This window comes from Egretta garzetta, unplaced genomic scaffold (assembly GCF_000687185.1).
Source record: "Egretta garzetta isolate BGI_Z169 unplaced genomic scaffold, ASM68718v1 scaffold448, whole genome shotgun sequence".
In the NCBI taxonomy this organism is placed as follows: Eukaryota; Metazoa; Chordata; class Aves; order Pelecaniformes; family Ardeidae; genus Egretta; species Egretta garzetta.
The window spans coordinates 3,030,124-3,046,925 of record NW_009260497.1 but is presented as its reverse complement, the minus strand read 5'-3'; the positions used below and the strand labels follow the sequence as shown (position 1 = coordinate 3,046,925).

The window sequence follows — 16,802 nt, the reverse complement described above, 5'->3', positions numbered from 1 at the left end:
GCCAGGATGCCATTGGCCTTCTTGGCCACCTGGGCACACACTGCTGGCTCATATTCAGCCGGCTGTCAACCAGTACCCCCAGGTCTATTTCCACCAGGCAGCTTTCCAGCCACTTCCATGGTAAGAGCTGAGGGTCTTACACAGCCACAGCATCTCTACAGAGACCTGTGGCAGTAGGCTGGGAAGATGCAGGGACACAATTTGTCTCTATAGGAGACAAGATGTTTTCTGCTGTGGCAGGTGAACTACAGGCATCTGGACAGTTCGAGGCAGCGGGTCTTAGTAGCTTCAATGACACCCTGAAGGCTGCTTGCACTTTAGGGGCTTTCTGTTCCTGCTCCTGTTCAGGATTGTTGTAACTATAGAAAATGTAACATGCATTTAGACAGGTAACCATGGGGCCTCATGGAGGGTGGCAGGGGTCTTGCTGGGTGGGGATGTCCCAAAAGCTAGTGTTGGGAGAAGCACCGTAACTCAGTCTGTGGTAGCAATGTGGAAACCTCCATCTCCATTACTGCATGGCCCCTGTCTTCCTGTCTTTTGGCCCCTAAAGCTAATACTGGCAGACTGTTACTCAGTCTGTGCTTTGCCTGCTTCCCCCTTCCCCTTCCCTGGCACCGGACCCGTGTACATGGCTGACTTGATGGATGCTGAGTGTAACGCTACCACCGCAGCACTGCAGCTGGGTATGGAAGGATCTGTTCCTTGTACACTCTAGGATCTGGACATGGAAGCGCTGCAATGCTTGTTCGCCTTTGCTTCCCGCGTTGCCCCTCTGAGCACAGCGTAGCACCAGGCTGTGGAGGAAGCATGGGACGGGGCAGCCCAGGATGTCTCAGGTGCCCGAGCCCAGCTGGGCAGCAGCCTTGGATAGAAGCAATCTCACCTCACATTCAGACAAGGCTAGGAAATGGCTTTAGGTCACTTAGAGAGATCTTCTGTTGGCCTTTTTTTATATAAATGTTGCATGAAGGTACTTTTATAATCGACAAATTACTTGGCCTTTTAAATGTTAACCCTTTAACAGAAATTCCTCAGCTTCTCCGACACTAATGAGTAATTGCAGATGCAGCTACTTTAACTCAATCTGATAATCGGAGCCGTTTTTCATTGGTTCTTGAGATTATCTTTAAAATCGGGCACAGTAAGCTCTGCTTTATTATACCACTGCTGCTACTGCCTGATCATCAAACCACACAGCCTAAACTATCAAGGGACAGAAGCACTGCGAAGTGAAGTTTCCTTTGAGCTGGTAAGAGACTTTAACATGTTTCTGTGCTATGCATGACAGTAATGATAAGATACATCTACTAAGATACTGAAAAATAATTTCTTTACCTAAATGTGGAATGCTATATTGTTTCCTATACTAGGAACCTAGAACGCTAAAACCACCAGAAGGGTCCTTGCACTTCTGCTCTGCCAGATCGCTGAGCACAAAACCACACTATTGCATTGATTCTGATACGGATTGTGCACCATCTTGAACAAAGGATTTTTAGGTACTCCCCTCTGACTGAAACAGATGAATGTAAATGAATGCAACCAAAATAGCCCTCAGTGTCTGGGACTTTGCAGACCAAAATATGCTTTTTTAATGTATGTGTATATATGTATATACATATACATGTGCATGTATGAATATCGCTTTATTGCAGCAGTCATCCTTTGCAGCAGCTTTTCTCAGCCTTTGGGATCCAAGCCTGTTGAATCTAAAAGTACATAGCTGTTTGTGAGCCTCAAATTGTGGAAAAATGGCTCTCCAAATGTGAAGGGAGGAAAAGCCTGGCTACATGGGCTTCTCTCTGAAAGTGGGAGCAGATGAAGAAATCCTGCTACATCTCCCTTGTTCTCCAGCAGTTTGCGTGCTGACCATGTGAACCTATGTGTGTGGACCTGCCATGCTTCTGTCAGACGTGCTTAGTTAGAGGCCTAGGTATTCGGGAGGTAGATAACCCACTGTTAATTTTTCTTAAAGGATATACAAAATATTTTATTGTAGGCTGGGATGATTGAAGGAGAGCCCATGATAAACAATCACACTTAGTAGCACAATGGATCACTCCAGAGAATGTGCTCTTGGGGCTGATCTTAACGGATGGAGGGATGTGCATCCTGGAACATGCGCACCATTGCCTGTCACTGTGTTACTTCATAGGTGTGAATCCATGTCCTGCCTTTCTTTGGTGCCTGCTCTGCTGGTGTTGCCTCTGGAAGAGATTGAAGCAAAGGAAGGGATTATGGCCAAGGGAGAGCAGGTCATTTATGACGAATTGCTAAGATGTAAGGAACAGAAACAGAATACTCAAGGATTCAGGACTGCTGCGCCTGCTCCCACTGCGCAGCACTTGTTCTGTCTTGCTGTGGGAGGCAGAGCCAGCAGAGCATGTTTTGGAACAGTTCAGAGCCACTGCCAAATCACAGCTGAAGCTGCTGACTTCCTCTGAGATTTAGGTGAGCATAGCAGACTGTATGAGTGAGCCGCAAAAAGAAAAACTGCACTGACAAAACAATCTACTCTGTATAAAAGTTGATAGCAGAAGTGGGATAGAACCTAGGAGTCCCGGCTGGCTGCTGTGGGCTGGCAGGTAATATCACTGCGTGTATCAAAGGGTACTCGAGCATGTTGAAGAATCTCATGCACATCTCCACATGAAATCCTTGCTCATGCTCTTGTATGACCTTCAATTTCATGTTTTATCAGGCCTTTGTAAAGCTGATCTTGTCTTACTTGTAGTCGTCCAAAGGTCGGAGATGCAAAGGTCCTTTTTTGTGTCCGTCCCTTTGAACCCATTACATTTCTCTACACAATTCTTCTATCTCCCTTTCTCTATCACATCAAACATAAGCCTCTTGTCCCCACTTTCAATGTCACTGACAGCCTCTCCTTGTCCTCTTGCCACCTCTCACTTCCAAACCAAGAAGTCAACTCTTCCTATGATGCCAGCTTCCACCCCCCACGAGCTCCTCAAATCAACTCTTCCTAACCTTCCTCCATGCTACTGCTTACACACTGAAGGTGCTCCTACAATTCTCTTGGGCTACCTCAATCTCATTCTTCAAGTCTCTCCTTAAAGCTCTGCTTTGCTGAGTTGCTAAAACCCAGGTGATATCTACGCTACTCACATGCTGAGACCATGCTGTCACCTTCTTGTATTACTTCCCCTCTCAGTGGTATCTATCAAATAATTTATTTTACCCTCTAAACTCTTAAAAACAAAGGCTATATTTTTATTGTGTGTTCCATTGGACCCCGAAGGTGGAGGTTAGCCAGAACTTTGAATAGGGATTTCTGGTAATACAAACAGTAGAGCAATAACAGTTGATTGCCTACCTTTCTGTTGATGAGTAGTTGAGAGCATTTGGAAAATCTGTGTTGTACAAATTCTGGTTAAAATTACTTGAAATGACTTTTGAGAAATGGAGGCAGCTGATGGAACCACAGGTGGGGAGGGGAAAGGCATGGCTGCAAGGCCTCATTTCCTTGAGCAGGTAACAGACAGAAGAATGCTGCCCTAGAAGCACACAGAAAGGGTGGAAGCACTGTTCCAAGCAGCTTGAGACCTCCTGGGAACTCAAGGTCACCAGTCAGCTTCTGCTGATGAACCAAGACCTGTGCTGGTGGCAGCATACCTGCTGTATCATCTCAGGGCTTTCTCTCAGACATTTGGTGTCTTTCTCCCCTGCAGAGGGAAGGTGGTGGCTCTCCCTTTCTCTGACACGTCCCACACCTACAGTTTTCACAGGGCTGTTCTGTCTTCACCCACAACTCAGCAGTGTTGCAGAAACAACAAAAAAAGCATCAAGCAGCCTGGATAGGAAGTTGATTTGTCTTCCAGTCCCCCAGCTGCGGTAAGAATGCCCTTGCTGCTAGGACTGGAGATAGAGCATGCCAACAAGATGTCGCCTTGCAATGGTGCTGGCACCTTATGGTTGGTTCCTGGCTTGATAATCAGCTTCTTGCTTTCCTCTGGCTGCAGAAAGAACTGGCAGTGTTCAGAGATGATGGTTACTGGGAAGAATGATGAAAGCCTGCTATGTCACCAAGAATCCCATCACCCATCCATTCTCACTGAAATTGAAAAGTGCTTTTGCACTTGCCTCATTTTTGTTGCACTCTGCGGCTGCTGTCCAGCACTGAGCAGAGCTGAGGTTTGAATTGACTGTGTCTACTTTGCTACACAGCCTATCAAAACCTTCATACTGACCTGCGTAAGACGAAGATAATTTCACCAAAGCATTCATTTTCTTCTGGGACTTGCTAAGACAGTTCATCTGTGGTCAGGCTGGGCTAGCACCAGCTCAACCTGCCTTAGGGTAACATGGCGATTCTTTTCCCGCAGCTGGGCGACTTGAACCAGGTGGGCAGCACCATGAGTATGAAAGATGAGAAAAGGCATCGGAGCATCTCTAGGATTCTAGCCAAGTTTTCAGTTATTTTCTTGCAAGGCCAAACTCATTGCAAGCAACAGCAGACATTACTCAAATGACCTCATGAATATGTCTCTACGCTTCCAATTGGTATTTCCCCTGAACACAACTAAATGTACAATTATTGCTGTCCTTCATAAGTGAGAAGTGTCTGGCAGCTATTGAGATGTGATAGGGCCTGTTGGCAAACCAGCTTTTTAGGACGTGCTATAGGTTCACCTTAGCAGGGCTGAGGATTGCCGATGCTAAGAGGAGAACACTATAATGATCGCTTTAGGACAGACGGCTATAACTGAGTCCTGCATCAATTTCACGACGTCCATCTGAGCTAAGGATGTTTTCTTTTAAAGATACTCAACCAGGATTTATAGACTACAAGTCTTGGATCATATGTTTAGGCAAAAGGTTCTAGCAATAAAGGTAGTTCCCTTTTGTACAAATTCTGCCCTTTGCTTCTGCCTAATTGTATCTACCTTCAGTGCCCAATAATGGATTCTTTCAGCTTTCTCTAGTAGATTTAAAAAAAAGACTTTTCTCCTACCTGAAAAATTCTTGCGTTGTAAGATAGTTATGGCTGGTGTAAAACAATGACCTGGCCTTCCCTTTGGTTAAGTTAAAGATATTTAGTTGGTCTTCAGTTGTTCATCTCTGAGAAAAGTTATCCAGGGTTAAATCATTCTTATAGTCCTTTTCAGAACAATCTTCATCTTTTCAGCAACTTTTTGTTTGAAGTGTGGATCCCAGCAGAAGAAATGAACTAACAATGATGTTGTGAATGCTACATGTAGCTGCAATAACATTTCTTTTAATTGCTCTGCATCCACAGTCTGTGTGTTAGCTCCTCTAATTGCATTAATGCACTGCAGAAGCTCATTCATCTGGTTATGCGCTGTTTCCCAAAATCATCTTCTGATAAGCCTCTCAGAATTCAGCATTCCATGACCTACTTGTGACTAACCCTCATGGCTTCTAACAAAAAAGATTTGCATTTAAATATGCTGTATTTGTTTTCAGGTGAGCTAGAGGTCCAGGGAATGCCTGGCATTTCAGAACTGAACAAAGAACTTCTTTTGGCAGGAGGGAGTTTATCAAATTAGCAGCAATTACCTGGAAATATTCTGTCCTGGTTTACTTATCTTGACCCATGTTTGTTTGTTTGTGTGCCTGAACAAGCTCGTGTAAGTACATGCATAATTCTACTTAATGCAGCTCTCTCTATTTCATATTTAATCAGTCTTACTGTATTTATCACCGGGATCGTATGCAACCCTGATTAGAATGATAAGCAGGGGAGACTTCGTGCCTCCCAGCCTCCCTCGGCTAAAATGAGCGAATGGTGATGCTTCCTCTCAACAACCCCCACGCTGAAGGAGGGCTGCAGCAAAACAGGATATTTACCAAAACCCTGTAAATGACAAGGTGGTGAAGTGGAAGCCAGAAAGATTCCTTTTCTCTTGATCAGTGTCTGAAACACTGTAATTATTTTAGTATTTAATTCCGAAAAGGGACACCGTAAGCAGGCATAATTACAGGAAAGTGGTTGATACATGGACGCTGCTGTCTAGCTCTGTGAAAGCTGGGACTAGAAGAATACTCACGGTCATGGAGCCCAGCTCCTGCTACTGTAGCCATCAGAGCATTTAATCCCTTCAGTAAAACAACCCTCGTGATTGAAATACCACAATCCTTGCTACGCGTAGGCTCGCTCTTTCTCACTTGCTCCTATTCAAGACCACCTCAGACCCTCTGTTGTTAGAAACCACCACCTTATTCTATAGCCAGGCTATGCCCATTTGGTCTTGCGCCAACGCTGTACTTCAGTGTTTTGCCTACCCCGACACATCTCTCTCCCTTCCCCCAGCTGCTTCTGAAAGTGAGAGCATAACCCCTGGCAAATTCAGCTTGGTTTTTTCTTTTTTGCAATAACTAAGCCAAGCTCTTTCAAGACAGATCATTCTCCCAGCCTTTCGCTACCCCAGCCCCAGAGCTCAGTTCAGGTCCACGCTGCGCAGACAGCACAGTGTTCCTCCTCGAGTATTTTTTTAGTTTTTCCAGTTACTGGTTTTGTCTATACTTCCCAGTGGTCTCTGCCTACAGACTCACTCCATGTTTTCTGAGTTCCAGGCTGAGGCCTGGGCTCCTGAGAACAGCACACTTCCCACAGAAGTGCTGGGCGTCTTTGCTGTGTTACGGCAAACTGGAAGCATCTTGAAACCCCACCATATATTGCTGAGTGGATCAGGTCAGGATTCTTCATGTTAAACTTTGTTTGCTGAAAAATGATCAAATCAGAAGCTTTTTATGAAAAAGTATTGTTTTAAATGAAAACCTCATCAGGAAAGAATTCGCAGAATGGCATTTCTGGTTAAAAAGAAACAGGGAGTTCAGCACAACCTTGTAGAGAGAGAAGTGTTCCATATTGCAGAAGATACACTTCGATACCCTCACACAACCCTTCAGTTAATGGGGGTAATGACTAGGCCCTAAGTGTTCTCTCTCCCTGATGAGTGCTTTGACCAGGAGAGCAGCAGCTGTTCTCTCTGTTTCTGTCTTTTGGAGTTTTCTTTCATGGTAAGGAAATACTTATGTGAGGGAAATATGATCCCAAGATTCCCACACTGCAGAGGAGCGTTATCTGCCTGGAGTTGTACCTTCTTTTGTGTGTGTCTGAGAGAGAGAGAGAGCTAGGATAGGGCTTGGTTTTGTTCAGATAGGAATGGGCGAATGTCTAAAACAAAATATCTGTAGGCTAGAACACTCATTTCTATCCCAGCTTTTGTTCCTGACCTCAAACCCTTTCACACTGGCTCAGGACAACCCAAGTGGCCTGAAAAGAGACTCCCTCCAAAGCTTTGTGACACCAGCAGGTCAAGCAAGCGTCCCTCCAGCTCAGAGAAAGGGGAGGTGCAGAAGTTCCTCGGCTCCCCCACGGGAAGCAAGCACCATTGTGCGAGGCAGACAGCAGTGTCTGTGGTATAGAAGTCTTTCAGCAGGTGACTGCTGCTGATGGACAGGCTCGGGAGAGAAAGATCTATCGGAGCCTTGAACATGCAGAAATCATGTCTACTCGAGGAGGCCCCTGAGCTGCAAATGTCTGGAGGCTGAAAATGTTCTCAGAGAAGAACATCTATGCTTCCTCTCTTGCTACGGCTTTCTCTAAGCATCTGGTTTTAGTTCCTGTCAGAAACAGGATACAGGGAAATATGAGCATTTGTTCCAACCCACTGTGGCTCTTGCTGCTCTTAAACTGTCATAAATCAGATGCCAAAAAATGCAGGGAGAAGGAAAGATGGAACACCCCACTGCCCTTGATCAAATGGCAGGAATTAAAGGTTTCCTTTCAGACAGCTGGTGCTTTAGATTCCTGTGCAAAGTACTATTTACTGCCATAAGAAGAACAGTTCCTACAGAAGAAATGATATAGCTGAGTTGGTGCCCTGTCTGACAGAGGCAAGGTCAGCTTGTGCCAGGGCTGGCAGGCGCAGGTAACTAAAGCTTCGACCTGCTGGTGCAAATGCAGACAAAACAGCTTCTAACGACTGTTCTGTTTTAGGTTCTGTCTGGATGGGGGGAGACACATGGCATCTGGGCTTCCGGCTGGGCCTGACTGCTCTGCTGCTCTTTGGTGGAGGAAGAGGGAAAGGTAAGAGGGCACCTGGAACAGGTCCGCTGTGGGAAGAGGCACGTACACGAACTCACTTTTCATCCACAGACCCTAAAATACACAACACGAGATCTTGTGACTGCCCTTTCCCAGGTCCCAGGAACCAGCACAGCTAGCTGGCAACGCAGGTAAGGGAACTGAGCAAGCACTGGCTGAGCTGGGCAGCAGGATAACGTAGGTCCCTGCCCTAAGATCTTGCATTCATCTCATGCGGTGAAGTGCGGTACAGGAGACAAAGAACATCGTGAGGAAGGATAGAGGAGGTGAGCGAGGCCTCGTCAGGATATACACGAATGCAGCTCTGGTCTCCTTCCTCTGCAGAGTTCCCCGGCAGCCTGAGCTGCCTGAATAATTACGTGACTACCGTGAGCTGCACGTGGGCAATGGAGGAACCTGTGGGTGATGGACCTTTCCACCTGCATTTCACCAAGTAAGAGCTGCGCCCTGAGAGCTGCCTGTGGCGGCCCCAGCCCTGGCATGGGCAGGAGAGAGCCAAGGAGCCAAGATGAGGCCCGGTTGGGCGCTTGGCTCCCTCCGCAGCGGGAGACCCGAGGCACAGCAAGCTCTGCCACCTCATCACCCTGTGCCTGGGCTGCCTTCGAAGCTGCTCCCTTTGCACCCCTCTATAGGCCCACGGCCACGGGGGGTGCAGCAGAGGTCACGCATGGCTGCCCAGCCTCGTGCCAGCCCAGGGCTGTCCCTCTGTCCAGTGTCCCCTCCTGGCAGGAAAAGCTGTCCTGTCCCAGCCCCCGCTCCCCATGATCTGGGGACTTCCAGATCCCATCCTACGTGAAGCTGCCTCATCAGTCTCTGGTCTTCTTGTCTTGTTGCCTAGAAATGACATCCCTGGTAGTTTAATCAGAATTAGTTAATACACACACACAAAAGGATTTTTAAAGTCCAATGAGTTATAAGCTTTAATAACAGATTTAGAATATTACGTGAATAATTTTTCCTCTAACAGAAGAAATCAGGTGAATAGTTTGCTAGGTGATAGGATAATAAGCATTGTGATATGCTAATTTGACGTGACTGTGTTTAGATTATGTAATAATGTTGTCGTGACTACCAGTCACTGGTGAACTATTGTGTGAGGGTAAGCCACGCTGACATTAGATGCCTCATATATTCTGGTAAAGTTAAGTCAAGAATAGCCTCGCTCTTAATGACACTGGATTTTAAATCTATGAAAAACACCAAGCTGACAAACTGTGGCGTCCCAGTTTATTGTGGGGTCACATGCAACATGAAAAATTTGCTGATAAATGGCTACATTAGATAATTTAATAATAGAAAAACATTCCTTGGAGCTATTTCCCTAAGCTGATGTTTTCTGCCATTCATCCTGTTATGCTGTGCTGAAGCTTGCAAATATTAAAAAAAACCCCAAACGACCAAACAACAAACGAACGTCTGAGACATTGTGGTGTAAGTACTGGTTTGTTCATAGCAAGAGAGGCTTTATTGTATGACCTGTTAGCTCTGTGCTCTGCACTTGTAACCAACCGTCCACCCACTCCTAGCCCCTACGTCAGCTGCTTTCCTGGCAGCGACACAGAGCAGCCCTCGCTTTCGGAGGGAGCTGGGCCAGGCACTGGGCTCTGTCTGCAGCTCCTGGGGGTTTGCAGCTCTCAGCAGGGAGGTTATGACTGTGTCTCCCTCCTCCTCTTCAGCCCTGCTGTCCAGCCAGCTTTAGCATTGCTTTCTCTGCTGTCTGCGCTGAAGACGCTCATGTTCTTCCAGAATGTGGTGCTGTGCTAAGCTGCCACCCATCTTCCATAAACTGACAAGCACTTAATCATGTGACTTCAAAGAAACTTTCAGCCCTTCTATTCTTCTAGCCTCTGGTCAAAGGGCCACAACGCCAGCTGCAAACTGACTGCCAGAGAGAGCACGCGGAATCAGTACCACTGCACAATCCACTTAGCCAGCCAGATCTTGGAAATAGATGGTTATAGAGTCTCTCTCCAAGGCAACTTCTTTGGACGTAATCACACGTACATTACCTTCCCAGAGTACAATCCCCGCGAGCACAGTGAGTATGAACCAGGGCAGCTGTGGGCTGAGGCTCTGCCCAGCAGCTCTGGGGTACGTCTGATGTGCTCTCTGACAAGGAGTGTCTCAAAGACAGCAACTGAAAATAAATGGAAACAAGCCAGCCTGCCCATGCCTGGAGAGTGCGCTATGTGGACTTCATCTGTAAGGATGCAGTCCCAGTGTCTCTCCATTCTGCCTTTTCCAGGACTTCAGAGGGGCTGGCTTTGGAGCACCTTTCAAGTATACTCTGCTGCATCATGTTTTCTTGTGCCATGGATAATGTACACTTGGATTGCCTCTGTAGTTGCTTTTTTTCTAAGAAATGAGGTCATGAGGTGTCAAACTCAAGGTCTCATGGCCTGGCACTTCAGAGAAATGCTCTGGTATTCGGCATCTCAGAGCCTGTCCATATTAGTGGTATGTTGGAAGAGCAGAATGTGACATCCAGAGTGGTTCTTTGCTTGCAGGGCTGTCCCCAGGGGCTGAGTTATCATTAATTTATGTCAGTTCTGTAGCTGTTCTGACCAACCCTGTAAGCTAATTTTGTCTACTGCTGGTCCTAGTATCGCTCTTTAGACCCAGCTTTATCTTCCAAGACTTTAGTCAGCCTAGTATCATGCAGTGTTCATGTCCCAAATATTGTGGAAAACCCCTACCTCTCTATTTGCAGTAAAGCTTGATCCACCTTTGGACATCCAGAGCAACGTCACTGCCAGCAAGTGTCAAATATGGTGGAATATGCCTTGGTACCTCGCTGGAATCCTTCAGTATGAGTTGCAGTATAAGGAGTACAGCATGTCTTGGGAGGTAACTGGATGAGGCACACACTGATATGGCCTTGCTCACTGGGTGCAATGGCCTTGCCACTCAGCTCAGGGCCTTCTGGCAGCTGGCTGTTTTAAGATGGCCTTTCTGGTTTCCCACATCAAGGCTGAAAGATTTTATATGAAACATCAATACTGAAGGTCAGTAAATCTTCTCCTGAGCCCGCATTCAGAAGTCATCCATCATCATGCAGGCCCTCTTTCTGCATCCAAGAAAAGAGAATTTGGAAAAGAAGGGGGGGGAAGGGGCGGGGAAGAGCATGTAAAAGACCATCCCTTTGCCCGGCCTTGTTAACATGAATTCTCTGTCATAATTTGCAGATCGCATTGAACAAGACACTACCCAGTTCGCTGCCACAGATAGAAATTGAAGCCTCAGAGCTTCGCAGTGGCATTGCTTACATTGCACGAGTTCGCTGCAAAATTTCTGAATATGAGGAGTCGTACCATAGTCAGTGGAGCGAGTGGAGCCAGACCACAGTGTTCCAAAGAGCAGGTATAAAGAATGTTGGTTTTACCTTAACTCGTGTCTTTTCATGTCCGTGTTCCAAAACCAAGGAAGACACCTGGTAAAATGAAATGTTTCAAATCAGAACTGGCTTCCTTTGAGTTTTTGTAGCCAAATCGCTTTCCTTCAGGTTATGAGCAGCCTGTTTCATTTTCATTGCTTGGGCATTTGGGGTTCTATCTTGACTTCCAGACTTTTTATCAATTATTTTTGTGCTGATTCTTTTCCTAGATGTACCAAAACTGTCTGAAAAGATGCTAAATACCAGAACTATGCAGTTCTTGTTAATTCCTCTGAGTTTTGGCACTCTAGTCTACTTATTTTGGAACTGCAAGCTTTCTTCAAGGTATGTTACAGTTTTTCATTAAGTTCCCCTTGATCTTTACAGCCTGAAGAGGGCAAATCAAGTGTCCTTTTGCCTCCTGTTTCTGCTGCACAGACTCAATCATTTTCAACAGCTCTTTTGACAATCTTAGGACAACGTGTCCTGGCTTCAGCTGGGACAGAGTTAATTTTCTTCCTAGTAGCGGGCACAGCGCTGTGTTTTGGATTCAGTACTAGAAGAATGTTGGTAACACCCTCATGGTTCAGTTGTTGCTCAGTAGTGCCTAGACCAGTCAATGACTTTTTCAGCTTCCCCTGCTCTGCCAGGGGCACAGGGAGCTGGGAGGGGGCATGGCCAGGACAGCCGACCCCAACTGGCCCCAGGGCTATTCCAGACCACAGGGCATCATACTTGGGGGGAGTTGGCCAGGGGCAGTGACCGCTGCTTGGGACGGGCTGGGCATCAGTCAGCAGGTGGTGAGCAACTGCATTGTGTATCACTTGTTTTTATATAGTCTGTGTATTCTATTACCTTTATTATTATTGTTATTCTTTTCCTCTGCTGTTTTATTAAACTCTCTTTATCTCAACTCACGGGTTTCACTTTTTTTTGATTCTCTCCCCCAGCCTACTGAGGTGGGGGGGAGTGAGCGAGTGGCTGGGTGCTGTCCCGCTGCCTGCCAGGTTACACCATGACAGCATGACTGTTCCTTGGCTGATGATAGTTAACAACCCGCTACACAATCCTTAAGGAGATCACAGTGCCTCTGTAGCACCCAAACTCAGCTAAGGGTCAAGGCTGAGGGTCTCTTGGAGTTAAAGAAATTTAAACCCATGGAAATGTTCTGTTAAGTTTCATGTAGATAATTAAAAGTGCAAGTACAGAGCAATCCATAAAGGTGGTTAAACAGATGTTAGCGTTAAGCTACTTGTGACCTATCTGGCAGTAGTCAGTATGTAAAATACAAATACAGGCAAACTACACTGACTCGGGTTCAGTGTTTCTTAGGTTCTGGGACCAAGTTGTACAGAGAAAAAAGTGTCTCTAGAGCCTTGGTTCAACCAGCCTCTGCAATTTTTTATGCTGGCAGAGGAAAGGTAAATCTCCTACCTCTTCCCTTTCTGCCTTGACATACATTATTACACTCCACATACACATCACACTTAGAGAAACAGAATATATGATGTCCATACGATAAAATACTTTTACAGGATAGACTCTAATAAAGGGACTAGGATGTCTGGCAGAATTTCTCTGTCTAAATGTAATGAAACTAGAACTCTCTAAAACATTTCCAGACACAGTGCTTTAGATCAAAGAAGTTGCTAAACAAATGCATAAACAGCTCTGTGCATATGAGTAATAGACTAGTATCGCGTTTGCAGCACATGGCATTCCAGAAACTGTTAAGATGGTGCTTCAGGCTAGAAACATTAAACGTATGCACAGGAGGCAGACAAACAATTCCATGAGGTGTCAGAGACCATGTGAAATGGGCTCCTCATGCAATCTTGCTAATGTAAGTGTGGGGCTTTCATCTAATCAGTGTGCTATATCATCGAGACAGAATACAGAAAAAATGTCTGTTTTTTTTATTTTAAGTGTTGTTTTCTCACTTCAGGGCAAAAAGCCTCTCCTGCTTTAACATTCCCACGCCAGCTGCTTTCTTCCAGCCACTCTATAATTTGCACAATGGGAATTTTAAGGTAAGAAATAAGTTTCATTTCTTTCTTATGACCCCCAGTTCATGAGGGGAGGATTTTTTTTTTCCCCCTGGGATTAATCATTCTAGCTCCTGTGCAGCATTACTGACACACAGCTCTGGTCTTCCTGGGAGTTCACAGTTTCTCAGTTTCCTGCCTCCATGTACTAGCTCCACCACGAGAGCTTCTGTCCAGCTTCTCTCTCCTTAGAAATAAACCCCCTCCAGTCACTCACTCCCTATCCACGTTGAACGTGAAATATGCACCCTTTCTTTGCAAAGCCGAAGTGATACAAGCAGCCTGCAGTATATTCTGGAGGTGAAATCTTCAAAATTTCTTGTGAAATCTTGTGAAATCAGCAGCTAGATCCTCTACCCTATTACTCTAACTTTGCCCAGTAGATTTGCACTAAACCCGGATTATTGTGCCAAAGCCATATAGAAGGAACAGTTATTCTGCAAATTCCAACTCTAAGCAAAATGTCCTGAACTTACCGATCCTTTCACTAGGACTGGGTTGGACCTAGTAAGGCTTGTAGCCAACTCAGAAGACAAGAGGCCAGCGACTCAAAGAAAGTGACTGCAGATGGAGATTCTGATTTAAACACCCAAGAACTGATATCCCAGGTCTCCTTGAAACCTATGGAAAGCACAAGTCTGGGTGCTGCAGAAGAAAACTTTGTATTCGCCTCAGGTCCAAGCCATCAGTATGTACCCAGCAGGTACATAAAAGCAGAAGAGATAGAAGCGAGGCTGGGACTATTGTTTGCACAAAACCATGCTGATGATACAGCTGACCCAAAAATCTCTGAAATAATTAAAGCCAACCTTCAGAGTCCTAGCATGGGAAGGAATTACTCCTCTCACTCACAGCATGGAAAGGGTGACTTCCTTATGCTTCAGGAATCTCTGGAGATAGTAAACGTGTCCTTCAGCAGTAGCGACTATTGTACCTTGTGTGACAATGATACCACAGGAGGTTTGATTCCTGCGGAACCCCTGAAGTTCTCCAACGGTAACAGTCTTGCTAAACATCGGAATGAGCAGAGTGACCTTCCCTGAGGAATACTGCCTGCAAAGATCTTTGTGCTGTCCTCTTCCCTCCCAGCATTGTCTTCCCAAGTGGCTTACATGGTGACTGTGCAGACAATTACAGGTGTATCATTGTTAGGTAAATTCTCAGTTTCTGTATTTCAAAAGAAGATTGTGGCCAACTGCCCTGGCTAGCAAACACCACCCCACAGGCATGGCAAGGCCCCACTCCAGCAACATCGGCTGTCTCAGGGGACACATGACCATGCCCTTCTGTAAATCAACCTCCTGGCAGCAGCAGAAGTTCAGCAGTCCCCTACTCAAAGGAAGCAGCGGCAGACCTGCTGGTTTATCCTCAGGAAGAGCTACTGGAATTGCCTGCCTCTCCCCGCCCTGTAAGATGCTGCTTTCCAAATTTCCTTGTCAGACGACTGCACTGCTCTCAGTAGATGGTCCTGCTCTCAGTAGATGGTCCTTTCCTCACTGCAAATCAGATTAACCCAACATTTACTGAGGAGCAGCACCATTGCAATGTGCTGCACCATGATTTAAACTCCATCATTATTTTAAAACTATGTACAATTCTTCATAAAACCATGATAAACAATTCTTGCTACAGAGAGTAATTTTGCTTCTTAGTATGATAGTGATAGCTTCAAATGGTTCCTGATTTCATCAGAATTTATAATTGCACTATTTAAAGATAATCAGGTGGTGGGCCTTGTTCTTTATTACCTTTATTATCCTGAATGGCTGTAACATGGCAGTAACTAAGCCCCATGTACTGCTTTGATTTTAACAAAATATATTCCAAGGTTAAGTGGCTGGGCTGATCTAACGGAGAAAGGTGAAAAGCAAGAATAGCACAAGAAAGCTTTATTTAATCTCAGGCCGGGCACGGCCCACTGCCTCTCCAGGTCTTCTATTATTTCTCCAGAACTGACAAGTCCTTTGCCTGTCTGCTCAACAGGTACAGCCTTTCTGAGCCAAACCTCTGGAGGTTTACTTTCTGCCCTACACACAGAAAATCATAAATATGATTGATTACCCACCAAGCAGAGTCCTGGAGTCTCAGTCACATAGCCTAGATCTAAAGGGCTCAAAGCTGTAGCAAGCACACTGAGATGTGTACACACGCACCCACCCAAGCTGGCACACGCGAGCAGGCAGCCGCGCACGGCTACTCCCTCCCCTTTGGGAGTGCTTCCCTCGTCTCCCTGGTGACTGGTAGCGCTGATTCATTTTGACACCGCAAAGAAAGATTTCAGATTTTATAAGTAACAAAGTAGATCGAGACACCCTTCCCAAAATGTGTGCTAAGCCAGAGAACTACTGTGGGAAGGCTTCATCTGGGAGAAAAGCAGCAACAGAACAAGTTCACACCCAGCTTGTGCGACAGCCACAGGAGGTGCCAGCAGTGATTTGTTGTCAGTGTTGTAAGCAAAGGGCTCTTCTGATATCTGAAAAAAATATCCCCTTTCTGGTTCTTTGTGCTTTTTGTCCTGTAAAAACTATATCCAAGGGTGCTTTTTATACTATATCACAATCTAATGGCAGGAGAAGAATGTGATGTTACTGCCATTAACAGCTCCTCTCATTTCCTCTGGAGAAGAAAATCTGTAAAACAAGACCACATCCCTGAAGGATTTTGGTGATCCCAAAATTTTAGACCCCCTGGCGTGGCTTGATGTCGTATCCCAAATTTCAAATCTTCAGAATCAGAGGGATGCTTCCTGAAATTGTCAGATCAATTGTATCTTAAATCTCTCGGATCTTGACAGCCCTTGCTTATGAACACACCTGCACAGAAACTGAGCCAGTTTCACAAAGCCTTGTTCAGTTAACAAGGCATTCCGTCCTGGCAAGACTAGCAAAAGGAGAATGGGAACAATTACATTCAGATAGGAGTAAGGAGCAGCAGGTCAGGCCATAGCAGGGAGAGCACAAAGCCTAATGAGATAGAGAAGCAAAAGGAAATAGAGAGATTGAATGTAGTAGGAAATGACTCTAGAGAAATTAAAAGTCAGAGCTGCTGCTGCTGCCTGTGTCTGTCAGGCCAGGACAGGAAGACTGTAAGGACTGAGCTGGAGGTGATGGCAGGCTGACGGGCAAAGGGCTAGCATGATATTGCAGCATCAGCGATTCCCCAAGTGAAACGCTAACAATTTTGAGCTGCTTCTACTTTTACACAGCTACTTACAGAATGGAAAAGTGCGAAGAGGACAGGCACCATAGAAAATAGTAGTTGTTGTGGGTAGGAAAAAAGAACAAAAGGCCTC

The 16,802-nt window shown here is 45.7% G+C and overlaps 1 protein-coding gene across 1 annotated transcript in view; it reads left to right on the top strand.

Moving 5' to 3' along the window:
• Nucleotides 1–14,802, top strand: part of LOC118452855 (interleukin-9 receptor-like) — a 17,599-nt gene extending 2,797 nt beyond the window's left edge. Inside the window, exons 3-10 of the mRNA XM_035900005.1 lie at nucleotides 7,985–8,074; nucleotides 8,417–8,525; nucleotides 9,937–10,130; nucleotides 10,803–10,939; nucleotides 11,278–11,452; nucleotides 11,696–11,810; nucleotides 13,411–13,495; nucleotides 14,002–14,802. Of these exons, the coding sequence (XP_035755898.1) occupies nucleotides 7,996–8,074; nucleotides 8,417–8,525; nucleotides 9,937–10,130; nucleotides 10,803–10,939; nucleotides 11,278–11,452; nucleotides 11,696–11,810; nucleotides 13,411–13,495; nucleotides 14,002–14,553 (1,446 nt within the window). The 5' untranslated portion in view covers nucleotides 7,985–7,995 and the 3' untranslated portion in view covers nucleotides 14,554–14,802. The remainder of the gene's footprint in view (nucleotides 1–7,984; nucleotides 8,075–8,416; nucleotides 8,526–9,936; nucleotides 10,131–10,802; nucleotides 10,940–11,277; nucleotides 11,453–11,695; nucleotides 11,811–13,410; nucleotides 13,496–14,001) is intronic.
• The last annotated feature ends 2,000 nt before the right edge of the window (nucleotides 14,803–16,802 follow it).